Source organism: Hemiscyllium ocellatum, chromosome 35, assembly GCF_020745735.1.
Source record: "Hemiscyllium ocellatum isolate sHemOce1 chromosome 35, sHemOce1.pat.X.cur, whole genome shotgun sequence".
Classification (NCBI taxonomy): domain Eukaryota; kingdom Metazoa; phylum Chordata; class Chondrichthyes; order Orectolobiformes; family Hemiscylliidae; genus Hemiscyllium; species Hemiscyllium ocellatum.
The window spans coordinates 11,240,195-11,253,506 of record NC_083435.1 but is presented as its reverse complement, the minus strand read 5'-3'; the positions used below and the strand labels follow the sequence as shown (position 1 = coordinate 11,253,506).

Below are 13,312 nucleotides of genomic sequence, written 5' to 3'. Positions count from 1 at the left end.
AACCTCACGGCTCTTAAACTCAATCCCCTGTTAATGAAAGCCAAAACCCCGCAACCCTATCCACTTGGGTGGCAACTTTGATGGATCTATCTACTTGCACACCAAGATCCCTCTGTTCCTCCACACTGCCAAGAATCCTGTCTTTAATCCTATATTCAGCATTTGAGTTCGACCTTCCAAAATGCATCACTTTGTATTTATCCACGTTGAACTCCATCTGCCATTTTTCAGCCCAGCTCTGCATCCTGTCTATGTCACGATGCAGCCTGCAATAGCCCTCAATACAATTGATGGCACCTCCAACCTTTGTGTCATCTGCAAATTTACTAACCCACCTCTCAACCTCCTCATCTAAGTCACTTATTAAAAACTACAAAGACCTTTTGTAGTAAAGGCAGAATACTTTCCATCTACAACCACTCTCTGCCTTCTGTCAGCCAACCAATTCTGAATCCAGATCGCCAAATCTCCCTGTATCCCATATTTCCTGACTTTATGAATGACCCTACCATGGGGAACCTTATCAAATACCTTGCTGAAGTTCCTATATGCCTTATCCACTACTCTACCTTCGTTGACTTGTCTTGTCACCTCCTCCAAGAACGCAATAAGACATGACCTGCCCCTCTCAAAGCCATGCTTGACTGTCTTTAATCACGCTGTGCTTTTCAAAATAGTCATAAATCCTATCCCTCAGAATTTTTTCCAAAACTTTGCTGACTACAGGCGTAAGACTGTACCTAGCCATTTCCTCCCCTGTCTGTGTGCTGGTTATTCCAACATTAAAAAAAATCAAAATGATCACCTTGAGTGTGATGCTGTTATGTTTCTTGTTGCTTCAGTTCACCTACAATTTACCTTCCAAAGCTTTACCTGTTCTGGCAAATGTAAATGCAACTTCATTTCCAAATGTTGAAATGTTGTTTGTGCTTAGGTGTAACCACTTTCCATAAAATATATGGTGCAATCTTAATTCCACTAAATCAATCATGCCCCGTGTCGTGACCTCTGTCATGCAGAGCATGCAGTCAGTACGCAAAGGCCTGAAGCTATTAGTGAAAAGACCACCTAGAAAAGCAACAACTTGTATCAATGTCGTGCCCTCAACAGATTGTCCTCTAACCTCCAGCTTTAAACGCTGTGGGTGTTTAGAATCTTTTGATGAAGCCATGTGAGTTGTGTGTTTGCAGAGACTGGAGTAGACAGCTTAGCCACAACTGCCTGCCCACACCTCCTCAGGAATGCTGCTGATCCTGTGCATCTTTCAATATCATCTGAACTGACAGTATTGCACAGTGACATTGCGGTCGGGCTTTTTCATTAGGAATTGTGTGGGTACACCTTGCTGTAACAAAGACTTGCTTTTATTACTCAAAACAATATTGACATTAAGGCTAAGCTATGCTTTCCGGCACAGACCTGCGAGTGAAGTTGGAACCACTTTCACCGGCATCTTCCCGCTGCTCAGATTCTTCTCTTGCTTCCTCATGTGACATTCCCCTTTTATCTCAGGTGAGCAAACAAGTTTGTAAACTGCCGAGTTGATGCCATCTTTAATAGATTGTTATATTTCATATGCGTTTGAGATCGTGAAAAGCTGCGATGAAAGGGAATTAGTTGAAATCGCTTTCCATCTATCTTCCTTTGTATCTGAAAACTCTTTTTTTTGTGCAAATTAGTCTCCAGAAGCTCAGCACTAGCTTCTCTGCAGACGAACAATTGCTCCTCTTTCAAATCAGCCAAACTCCTGCAGATGTGCATTCAGTTGCAGAGCGTCTGTGCCTGAACATTCCTTTCCCAAAAAGAAATTGAGTGTAAATATGGAGGAAAATATATTGTGGACGATGAGAAAAGAGCAGGGGGACTGGGATGAATTCGTGAGCTTTACTGAAAATCTGCAGCAGGCCGAATGGGCCGAAGTGCCTCATCGTATGGTCTGTAATTCCAGAAGTTCTCTCTCTCCAATGGAAGGCTCACTTGAGATCACCTTCCCACTTGATACTCATCCATGGACTGCTAGTAATTGCTGGTCTGTCTTTGTGAAATGGAACATGAAGGGCACCTTTGCCGAGCATTCATCATGGTGGAGCAAATCTTTTCTGTTAGTCACTTCCACCTCTGGACAGCTGGTAATGTGAATACTGAGGTAACTGGCCTTTAAGCCCTTCTTCAATTTTTTATATCTCTCTCTCTCTCCCCTCATCCAGAGAGAGCAAAAGATAGTTAGACAACTCCGACCATTTGGGCTCAGGAGGGGAGAGAGAAACCCCTTACAATGTTGCTCAGGAATGTTTTGGTCTGTGTGGTAGGTGCAACAACTTGGGCATAAAATAGATACCTGGATCAGCAATGAAAATCCAAAGTGTCTATTGACACCACTGTTTTGATGAATGATCTAGAGACAGTATTCACAGCAGATTTCACAGGTTTAGAAATGCAGTGCACAACACAATCAGTGTGCAGAGCCTTATTTTTATCTTTACAAACTACAGCTAGTCAGATCTATGACTAAAACTACAGCAAAGTCTTATGATTAAAAAGTGTACAGTAAAATGCAGTGATTGAAGGGCAATCGTTAACACAAAATTGTATATTTTTCTGGGGAAGGAGTGATGGATACAAATTGAGTAACCTAAATGCAAGTCGCTTATAGTGTGGTCTCAATGGGGAATTACCCAAGCACTTCCATTTCTCTAAACAGTATCATGAAATTCTCTCACCTATGAACCTTGCCTTTGGGAATGGCTACAGTCTGAGATGTCCAACCTCTCCTCATCCAGGGAAGGCTATATACTAGGACAGAATGGGGGCTTTGAGAGTAATGGGAAACGGGCCACTTTTTTGTAAAATTGTAGCAGTTGTGTCAAGACTCTCTCCTTTTCTCTTCCAATGCAAAGCCTCATCAGGACGTAAACACGGAGCCAACTCTTCCAGTCATGAAGACTGAGGATCCGCCAACACCACCCAGTGTATTTGGGGATGTTCTCAACCCACCACTGAACATTGTCCAGCTCAGCATGGTGAAAAAGGAAAATGGGACCTCGCCGGTGAAACATGGATCAGCAAGTAATTGGCATTCTTTAACTGAGAAAATGTAACCTTTTTTTAAAAATACAATCATGTCTTAAGAGTGAGGCTTGGTCTAAAATTGTGGAAGAGAGAATATTTTGAGTACAGGTCCTGGCAATTGCAATCTCCAGGTTGGCAAATGAAACCAATTGTGTCTTGTGCTTAACCCACATGCTACACAGAAAACTTTATCATGCTTCCACTGGGGTTTGTCTGACGAATGATTAATAGTCACATTCGTAGGGGAGGGAACCTTACTGAACCACTTCAGTTCATATGAGATAAATCCATGGAATTGTAAAGGTATAGAATTTGTTATCACTCAACCAGGAATATGGTGAGATCTCACTGGAAGTCCTGTGAACTATTTGTTCTCCATTTTATTGAAAGGGGTGCAGAGGCACCGTGAGTACAAAAACGTTCTGTCCGAATAAGAGCAGAGCTGAGGTTATAACTTTCAGCAAAGTAATCTTCTTGCTCAGCATAAGGAGGATGGGGATAGGGTGTGCGTAGACTGTTATTGGTGACCTGAAATCTTCAAAATTATAAAGGGATTCAAGAAAGTAGACAGAGAAGGGACCTTTCTACTTGCTAGAAGCACGATGAACAAGACTTCAGAAACTGATTCTAATTCTGAAACTACAAAAAAAAATTTGATAATTCAGAAGAAACTTTTCTTCACCCAGAGTGGTTGAGACTAAGGTGTAGTTGAGGAAAAAGGCATGCATACATTTGAGATGAAGCTTAAATAGATGAGGGAAAAAGTAGAGGATTTGGTGGATAGAGGAATGTGGGAGGCAGCTCCTGTGGAACCTACCCATCAAGATGGGTCAATTGAGCTAAATGAGTGGTTGCTAACCTCTTAATTGATCAAATAGATAAAGCATTGCTCTGAAGCTGTGTTCAGCTCCTTCTGTTGGTCCTTGAGAATATGTGCCTCAGCCTGTGCTTGAGGCAAACACCTACAAGGGGGCTATAGGCCTTGGGATAACGTACCAAATGGTGCTGAATTGAGAGCTGTTGTCCGTTGTCTTCCAAACTGTGATTGAGACAGACTGACCCTTCGGCCATGGGAATCTTTCACTTGCTCAATCTTTCTGACCTTTTGTTTGAGCACAGGGCTTAGGAGTGTCTAGTGCCCACTGTACCATACAGAATTTATATTCTCCTTTGGAAGTTTGTTTGCTGTTTTCGTCGTGCTAAAATATAGCTTCAGGTGTTGTAACAGAGAAAGGAATTGGGTTTTAAATTTATCGTCTAGCTGGAGAGTATGGTATTATTTTTGCAGTCTAACTTGTGGTGCAGGAGGTCTCCTGATGTTTTCTGTGATTTCACTTTTGTCTCTCCTTTGCTCCAGTTCAACCCGCCACAAATGTGAAAGCGAACAGCATCTTGTGCAACAAGCAGAACATCCAGCCTCAACCAGTCGTCGCGACAACGCTATCCACTGCTCCGGCCGCCAGCCCAGCAAAGACCATCATGCTTCAGTCGGTACAGACTAGTTTGCCAGTGTCTCAGCAACAGAGTCTACCATTAAAGCAAACCATTCCAGGTACACATCTGCTACCTTTCCTTTTTTTTTATTCGGTGAGCTTCCTCTGACTTTCACATCTTTAGAGTTTACTTGCTCACAGAAGACACATGCTGAAAATGTGTTGCTGGAAAAGTGCAGCAGGTCAGGCAGCATCCAAGGAACAGGGGATTCGACGTTTTGGGCATAAGCCCTTTATCAGGAATTCCTGAAGAAGGGCTTATGCCCGAAACGTCGAATCTCCTGTTCCTTGGATGCTGCCTGACCTGCTGCACTTTTCCAGCAACACATTTTCAGCTCTGATCTCCAGCATCTGCAGACCTCACTTTCTCCACAGAAGACACATGGCCCATGTAATGTCTGTTCACTTGGCAAAGGAAGCTAGGGATGCAGGATCTACTTTCTCATTCTACTGATTCCTTTAGAGGATTCTGCAAGGAAAGGGGCTGTTTGGACTATCCTTGCTCTGCCAAAGACCTTCTCATTTAGTCGCACGATCATGTCCTTTTCCAATAGTGTAGCCATTTTCTGTTGTGCAGCGATTTGTTCTGCATTGCCTTTGAAGCAGGGCATTTTAGTTCATAACTTATTGAGAAAGAAAACATAAGACCATCCTCTTCCCATTTGTTTGCCAGTTTCCTTAAATCTTGTTGCAGCCAGGAATGCCAAAAGAAGCGAATAAAGCATAAAAGATCATGAACTTTATAAGTAAGTGCATAGAGTACAAGAGCAGCATGTAACATTAAACTCATAAAAATTGGTTCATCCTGAGTTTGGATTATTGCATCGTGTTCTGGGCATTGCACTTTATGGAGGATTAGGTGGCATTGGTCTGTATGGGGAAAGGATCCATGAGAATGAGAAACTTCAGTTACATTGAGAGATTGGAGAAGCAAGGATTACGGGGAGGTTTGCAAGTGGGATGCAAAATCTTGAGGGATGGGGTCAGAACGCATGGGGAGGACCTCTTGCTGTTGAATTTAGTTAGTTTTTAAAAAAGAAGCAATTGCAATGTGAAGAAAATTGCAACTAAACCTGTTCAGTCGTCACCCCATACTCCCTGATCTATATCGGCAGCGTATTGACCTTAAAATTCTTATCCTTATCCCAGCATGAATCTTTCTTATTGGAACTGACTCTAGCCCTGCAACTATCCAAGATATCAGCGCTCCTCCATTTGTGATTTTGAGCATGCCTAATTGTAATAGCTGCACAGTTAGTGGCTGCGCTTTCAACTGCACACTTCCAAGCTCTAAATAACCCTCGAACCTCTTCAGCCTCTTCTCCCTAAGAAATCCTTAAGACCTACTTTTTTGACCAAGCCTTGGTTATTTATCCCTGCATCTTATGTGGCTCAGAGTCAATTTTTTTTTGGTAACACCCCTGTGAGGTGCCAAGACAGTCTGCCAATGTCAGTTTTGAAATTTTAAAAAATCACACAAAACCAGCTTATAGTCCAACAGGTTTATTTGGAAGTACAGTACTAGCTTTCAGAGCACTGCTCCTTCTTCAGGTAACTAGTGGGGCAGAATTATAAGACACAGAATGTATAGCAAATGCTCACCGTGTCATGCAATTAAAGCAATATACTGAACAAACCCAGATGCTGTTAAGTTGTTTTAATGTCAGTTGTTGTTGTTGCTCTAATGCATCATTTGCTTTCCACCACTTGATGGCACAAGTGAACATTTTACTGTGTCAGATACAAAGTGTATTTGCTCCTCTCCCTGCATGTTCTCTTGAAAGGTTGAAATGCTCAAGTACAAAGCTGCAATGCATGTTTGCAAATGGGCTGATTCAGCAATGTTCCAAATCAAATTGGAGCCCAGACACGTGCACCATATCTCAATTAAATTAAAATTCATATTCCGAGCTTAAGATCAAAGACTCTGCTTTTTAACTGTGGTTCATTTAATCGCAGATGAACTGGGCTTGTAAAGACCCTGTAATTAATTGTTCCTTTGTAGCTTTAAAAGATCATTTGAACAGATGCAGTTATACCTTGGTCATGCTTTCCAGTAATGTGCTCTCTGAGACACTCCTGTTTCAACTTAAATATAGTGCTGTCAACGCCATGTGTTCTGTGAATATTTTAATCTGCTTGACAAAAAACTGCTGGTCTTCCTATCAAGACAAAGATGCAAAGGAGGTGGGGGTGGGGAAGGAGGGGTGGAGGGTGTATGATCACATGTTGCTGTATCCTGTGAAGGGAAGTAATTAGAGTCATAGACATGTACAGCATGGAATCATACCCTTCGGTCCAACCCGTCCATGCCAACCAGATATCCCAACCCAATCTAGTCCCACCTGCCAGCATCTAACCCATATCCCTCACCCCTTCTTATTCATATACCCATCCAAATGCCTTTTAAATGTTGCAATTGTACCGGCCTCCACCACTTCCTCTGGCAGCTCATTCCACACATGTACCACCCTCTGCATGAAAAAGTTGGTCCTTAGGTCTCTCTTATATAAGACCATAAGACATAGGTTTGGAAGTAAGGCCATTCGGCCCATCGAGTCCACTCTGCCATTGAATCATGGCTGATGGGCATTTCAACTTTCCCCTTTCAATCTAAACTTATGCCCTCTAGTTCTGGACTCCCCCTACTCCAGGGAAAAGACTTTGTCTATTTATCCTATCCATGTCCCTCATAATTTCGTAAACCTCTAAAAGGTCACCATCCAGCCTCCGCTCTAGGGAAAACAGCCCCAGCCTGTTCAGCCTCTCCCTATAGCTCAAATCCTCCAACCCTGGCAACATTCTTGTAAATCTTTTCTGAACTCTTTCAAATTTCACAGCATCGTTCCGATAGGAAGAGACCAAAATTGCACACAATCTTCCAATAGTGGCCTAACAAATGTCCTGTACAGCCGCAACATGACATCCCAACTCCTGTACTCAATACTCTTGACCAATAAAGGAAAGTACACCAAATGGCGTCTTCACGATCCTGTCTACCTGTGACTCCACTTTCAAAGACCTATGAATCTGCACTCCAAGGTCTCTTTGTTCAGCAACACTCCCTAGGACCTTATCATAAAGTGCATAAGTCCTGTTAAGATTTGCTTTCCCAAAATGCAGCACCTTGCATTTATCTGAGAATTACCTTCTCAGAATCTCTCTCTGTTTTGTATGAGTATCCAGAGAGGGACAGATTTGCAAACGTATCAGATGCAGTCATCATCAATGAGACCCTTATTAACGCTGTGTGTTCCTATGCTTCGGAACATTGTCTGAAAAGGTGATTAAAGCAGTCAGACAGTGTTAGCTATAACAAAATTTTGAATTAAAAAGAATCTTGAAGTGGGAATACTTGGAGTGTGATTTTGAATCAGGAAACGGTAGAATCAATATGATTACTTGTTCAAAGAACCAGTGCAAGTTGGATAGCTGCCTCCTCTCTGTGCCATCCACTGTAATAATTAAAAACTAATGGTGCGCTTTGTACATCTGGGCCTTTTCCCTTAATGAACTAAAAGTGACAGTAAGTGGAATGTGTTTTTGGAGGATGTTAAAAGTTGTCTTTTTTTGCACAAGTGTCAAGGCAGTCAGTGGTTCTGGCCCAGTCAGACCTGGTGAGAATTCCTGTCCAGGGACTGATCAAAGTACCAGCAGTGACTGGGGTCGCCAGCAACTGTAAGCCAGCCAGTGGCATCTGCAACAAGATCGCTATCAACAAATCTGCCAACAAACCAATCGTGCCCGCACCAACACAGACGGACAATAACACTTCAGAGATCGACGTGAGTACGGTAGCTGTTGGAGATTGGATATCCTAACTCCTTATGCAAAATAAATCTTTTCGCTTTAAACTTGATCGAATATTACCTGAAAGAGGAAGGAATACATTTCCAGAAATTCTGGTGCTGAATTTGGATAGCATAAATAGTCTGGACTTGATTTTTTTCAATTTCTTGTGTACTCCATTAATGTCCTGGATCAATATTTATCCTGCAGCAGCATCGTTTTTAAAACAATGGTGGCACGATGGCTGAGTGGTTCACACTGCTACCTCACGGCACCACGTACCTCAGGTCAATTCTGTCCTTGGGCAACTGTCTGTGTTGAATTTGCATTTTCTCCTGTGTCTGCGTAGGTTTCCTCGGATTTCCTCCCACAGTTCAAATATATGCAGGTTAGGTGAATTGGCCATGCTAAATTGCCCCAGGGATGTGCAGGTTAGGTGGATTAGCCAGGAAAATGTGGAGTTTACGAGATCAGGGTGATGAAGCTGCTGGGTCTCAGTAGGATGCTCTTTAGAGAGTCGGTGCAAACTCTATGTGCCAAATGACCTCTTTCTGCACAGTAGGGATGCTACGATTCAATGATTTGGTCACCTAATTCAGTATGTTTGTGGGATTTTGCTGTTTATAATTTGTTTTCTGCATTTTCCAAACTAAATCTTCAAAAGGGTTGATCATTATCTGTGAAGCACTTGAGGATGCCATCATGTAGTGGTGGGCACTATTTCAATGTCAGTTGGTTGTCCATGAATTTCATTGTAGTAGTAGTCACTACAAAGATGTGCTGCCGAAGATTACCAAGTCAGCTTAAAGCCCCTACCATCCTGTAATTTCTATCTCCTAGAAAGGCAAGTGCCAAGTCCCCATTCAAACCTCATACTGCCTTAACTTGGAACTATATGGCGGTTCCTTTCTAGGTCAAAATCTTGGAAGTCGGTCCCTGAATAGCACTGTGGATGCATCTACGTGAGATGAACTAGCTTCACCACCGTCAGGGTTATTAAGATGGGCAGAAAATGCTGGCCTTGCCAGTGATGCCCACTGTCCACTAGCAGATTTTGGTTTGAAGTGTTAAGCCAAAGGTCAGGTGATCAAATGATTTTGGCTTGAGTTTTAAATGGAGAGAGAGCAGGCTGATTCCAGAGTTCTCAGTCATGATCTAGCAAGGTTGAGATGAATGGTATGGAGCTGTTGAGAGAGTAAGGGAGGGAGAAAGAAAGACAAAGAAAGATGTGCTAATTGGCTAGCTCAAGTTGGGTGGGAAGACATTCACGTGGAACGTTAATACTGGTAAAAACTTCAATGTAATTCTGTGTGTAACTCCGCCTCGCTTAGATCAAACTGCTAAAGCGGCAGCAGCGAATGATCAAGAATCGGGAGTCGGCCTGCCAGTCCCGTAAAAAGAAGAAAGAATACCTCCAGGGTCTGGAGAGCAAATTGCGCGAGGCACTCAGTGAGAATGAGAAGCTGAAAAGGGAGAACTCGCTGCTGAAAAAGAAACTAGACAGCATCATGTCCGAGGTGAGAAGCTTGACAGTTATGTTTGCGTGTGTGTGTATACACAATATGTATCACTGTGTGTACATTTCTGCACCTGTCCATCCAGAGACAGTATATGGGGGGGGGGTCTCCCATGGTAATTAAGGAGTAACCAGCTCTCTCCAAGCTCCTGGATCACTGCTTCTGTCAAGCAACATTGGTTTATAAAGCCTGAGAACTGCTCAATCATCCTTTTTACTTGTTTTGTAGTATTACTGCTTTCCACATAGCTGAGATCTAAAAGACCTGCTTCTCTTCTGGGATGTGGTAGGTCTTGCAATATAGATAGGTTTTTTTTTTGTTATTTGACCATTTTTGTTTTTGCCTTGTAGATGCAGCATGGCTGTTGTTGTATCAGGATGTTGGACCTAATTGAGCAGGTCACTCAGAATTAGCCAAGCTTCAGAATTGTTTGGACTGCACCCATGCTTTTCTTTAAAAAGGTTAGGTTTGTCTCGTTGGGAAAGCATTTTGAATGCAAGAAAATGGTGGAAGGCAGACTATTGACTCCATGGTTAAGTTATAGTGTTTACAACTCCTCATTGTAGAACAGTGCAGCACAGAAAATTTTCAGCCTTTGAGAAAGCTGGTACAAACTCAGCAATCCAGTTAGTCCAGCTGTCCTGCACCATATTCCTGTTGTCATTTCTTCAAGTATTTCAGTGACTGTTAAGGGACTTGGCAAGATTAATGCTGAGAAGATGTTTCCCCTTACAAGAGTGTCAAGGACCAGAGGGTATAGTCTCAGGATAAAGGGGTGCCAGTTTAGGACTGAAGTGAGGAGGGATTTCACCGCTCAGAGAGTGGAGAGTCTTTGGAGCTTTTGCTGCAGCCTTTATGCGGGAAAGCCTTTGTGTTTATTAAAGGTTGAGATGCAAAAGTTCTTGACCAATAGGGGAATCAAAGGTTATAGGAGAACGGCAGGAATGTGGACATGGGGAATATTGGATCAACCATGTTCATATTGAATAGTTGAGCAGGTTCATGAGGCTGAAAGGCCTTCTCTTCTTTGTATCACTTACAGTCCTATTTATCCAACTGTGTTTTGGAAATTGTGAATGAATCGTTATGCACTTCCTATGCATTCCAAATCCTAACACCTTGTCCAAAACATACAGTCCCTTCTGTGACTACCAGTTATTTTGTATTCATTTTAAAGCTGTACTATCTGATTGACCCTTGAGCCATTTCGTCACTTCATGAATTTGAGCACATCTGTCAAATCTCCCATTTACCTTCTCTGCTCTTAAAGCAAAAGCCACAGGTTCTTTGTGAAATGTATACGATCCTGAAGGGACTGGATGGAGTAAGTACTGACAGGATATTTCCTCCTGTGCTGGAAACCAGAACAATGGGACACAGTTTCAGCGTAAGAAGTTTTGCTTTTTGATGAAGATGAGAAGAGTGGAATTCTCTTTCGTAGAAAACAATCAAGACTAGGTCACTGAATTTATTCAAGGTTGGGCTAGATAGATTACTGATTGGCAGTGGGAGTCCAGGATTGTGAGTCAAGACCATGATATTAGGTAATAAGATATAGCAGCAGGTTTATGCCATTCACCCACTGAGTCTGCTGTGCCATTCAGTCATGGCTAAGATGTTTGTCGACCCCATTCTCCCTGTAATTCTTGATCTCCTTACTAACCAAGAACCGATCTATCGCTCTCTGAAATACTCTGAATGACTTATTGCTGCGGAGGGCTGTGAAGGCTGAGTTCCATTGATTAGCACCCTATGGCTGAAGAAATTCCTCATAATATTTCTAAAGAGTTGTGCCTTCACTCTGAAACTGTCCTTGGATTCTAGCTCCTCCTAGTGAAGACACCTTCTCCACGTCCACTTTATCCAGTTATTATGAAATGATGGAGCTAATTAGAAGATTCAAAGGGCTCACTCCTCCTAAACTTTGTATTCAATTTATTCACGTTACTGTAATCCCTCAGTACTGTAGCCAGTCCATTAGATCTCTTTATATCCTGAGTTTTTTTTATATGTTTAATCAGTGTACAAAACTACTATTGTACATCTGGGCCAGAATTGCTCCAAAATAATGGCACCTCATGGTTTAGACAGCAGCCTAGCTTGTTGGAAAGGTGATTTTGCAAAAACTAGTCTTCAGACTGTTAAATGTACAGCTACTCTGGTCCTGTAAAGAGAGTCTGTGAAGTTTGCTTTCTGCCTGGTCGTAGGAGGGGCAAGATTTACTACGGACCGAAGGGGCATCTTGTTCAGCAGAGGGTGGTGTGTGAATGTAATGAGCTGCCAGAGGAGGTGGTGGAGGCAGATACAATTACAACATTGAAAGGGTATCTGGATGAGTACATGAATAGGAAGGGTTTAGAGGGATATGGCCCAAATGCTGTCAAATGGGACTAGATTTGGTTGGATATCTGGTTGGCATGGACGGGTTGGACTGAAAAGTGTGTTTCCAAGTTGTACAGCTCTATAACTCTGTTTACCAGTGCAGGAACAGCAGCATTCATCCTGATTTCTGATGAAGGACTTTTGCAGGAAAACATCGATTTTCCTGCTCCTTGGATGCTGCCTGACCTGTGTTTTTCCAGCACCACACTTGACTATAATCTCCTTACTTTTGCTTAGCAGTCATCTCAAATGCAGATGTATTTGTTCTGTCAGCCAGGAGGGAGTGATGTTGTTCCAGATTTGTCTGCAGTAATTGTGCACTTATTCTAGCTCCTCCCCAGGATCTCTGTGTGGAACTCTGAACCACCCTGGTCTTTCCTCCCCTTTAAACATGCAAGCTGTGTGTTGCTTATTACTTTGCAATTTATATTCTCTTTGCCTCACCAAGATATTCTATTAGGTCACTTGATTTGTTTAAACATATACGCATCAGATTTCTGAACTAGGACCAGGCGTAGGTCTCTGGGCATCCAGTCCGCTCTGCCATGGTAATAAAAGTCTGACGTAATGGTTCCACATTCCCGCCCAAACTCTAATCATTCATTACAGCTTTTCAAAAATGTACCTATGTCCAGCTTATAGATATTAAACATGCTGCCGCTTCCACCCATCTTTCAAAAAGAAAGAGTTCCAAACATTCACTGACCTTAGTGAGAATTTCTTCCCCTCAATCTCTGTCTTAAATGTGCAAAACAAATCTCACCTCATCTCCCTTTTGCATGTCCAACCACACTGGTTTGATAGGAATTCCAAAGTTGCCCTTTAAGACCGGGACAGAATCTGAGACAGTGAAAGTATGTGTTGGAGTGTAAATGCATTCCACTACAACTTGGGCATGGTTCCATAATGGGACCTGTAACTGGATTAATCATCGTGGACGGGACTGATCCAGTCACATCAGAGAAAAACCTTATTGTGGCAGCCAGAATATTTGAATTCAATGTAATAAATCTGAAGTAAGAATGCAATCCTGATTAAGTTTATGAAATGACCTGGATTGTC

The 13,312-nt window shown here is 42.4% G+C and overlaps 1 protein-coding gene across 1 annotated transcript in view; it reads left to right on the top strand.

Moving 5' to 3' along the window:
* Positions 1-13,312, top strand: part of atf6b (activating transcription factor 6 beta) — a 93,317-nt gene that overhangs the window by 34,496 nt on the left and 45,509 nt on the right. Inside the window, exons 4-8 of the mRNA XM_060850387.1 lie at positions 1,418-1,512; positions 2,898-3,066; positions 4,427-4,621; positions 8,142-8,347; positions 9,683-9,868. Coding sequence (XP_060706370.1) covers positions 1,418-1,512; positions 2,898-3,066; positions 4,427-4,621; positions 8,142-8,347; positions 9,683-9,868 — 851 coding nt within the window. The remainder of the gene's footprint in view (positions 1-1,417; positions 1,513-2,897; positions 3,067-4,426; positions 4,622-8,141; positions 8,348-9,682; positions 9,869-13,312) is intronic.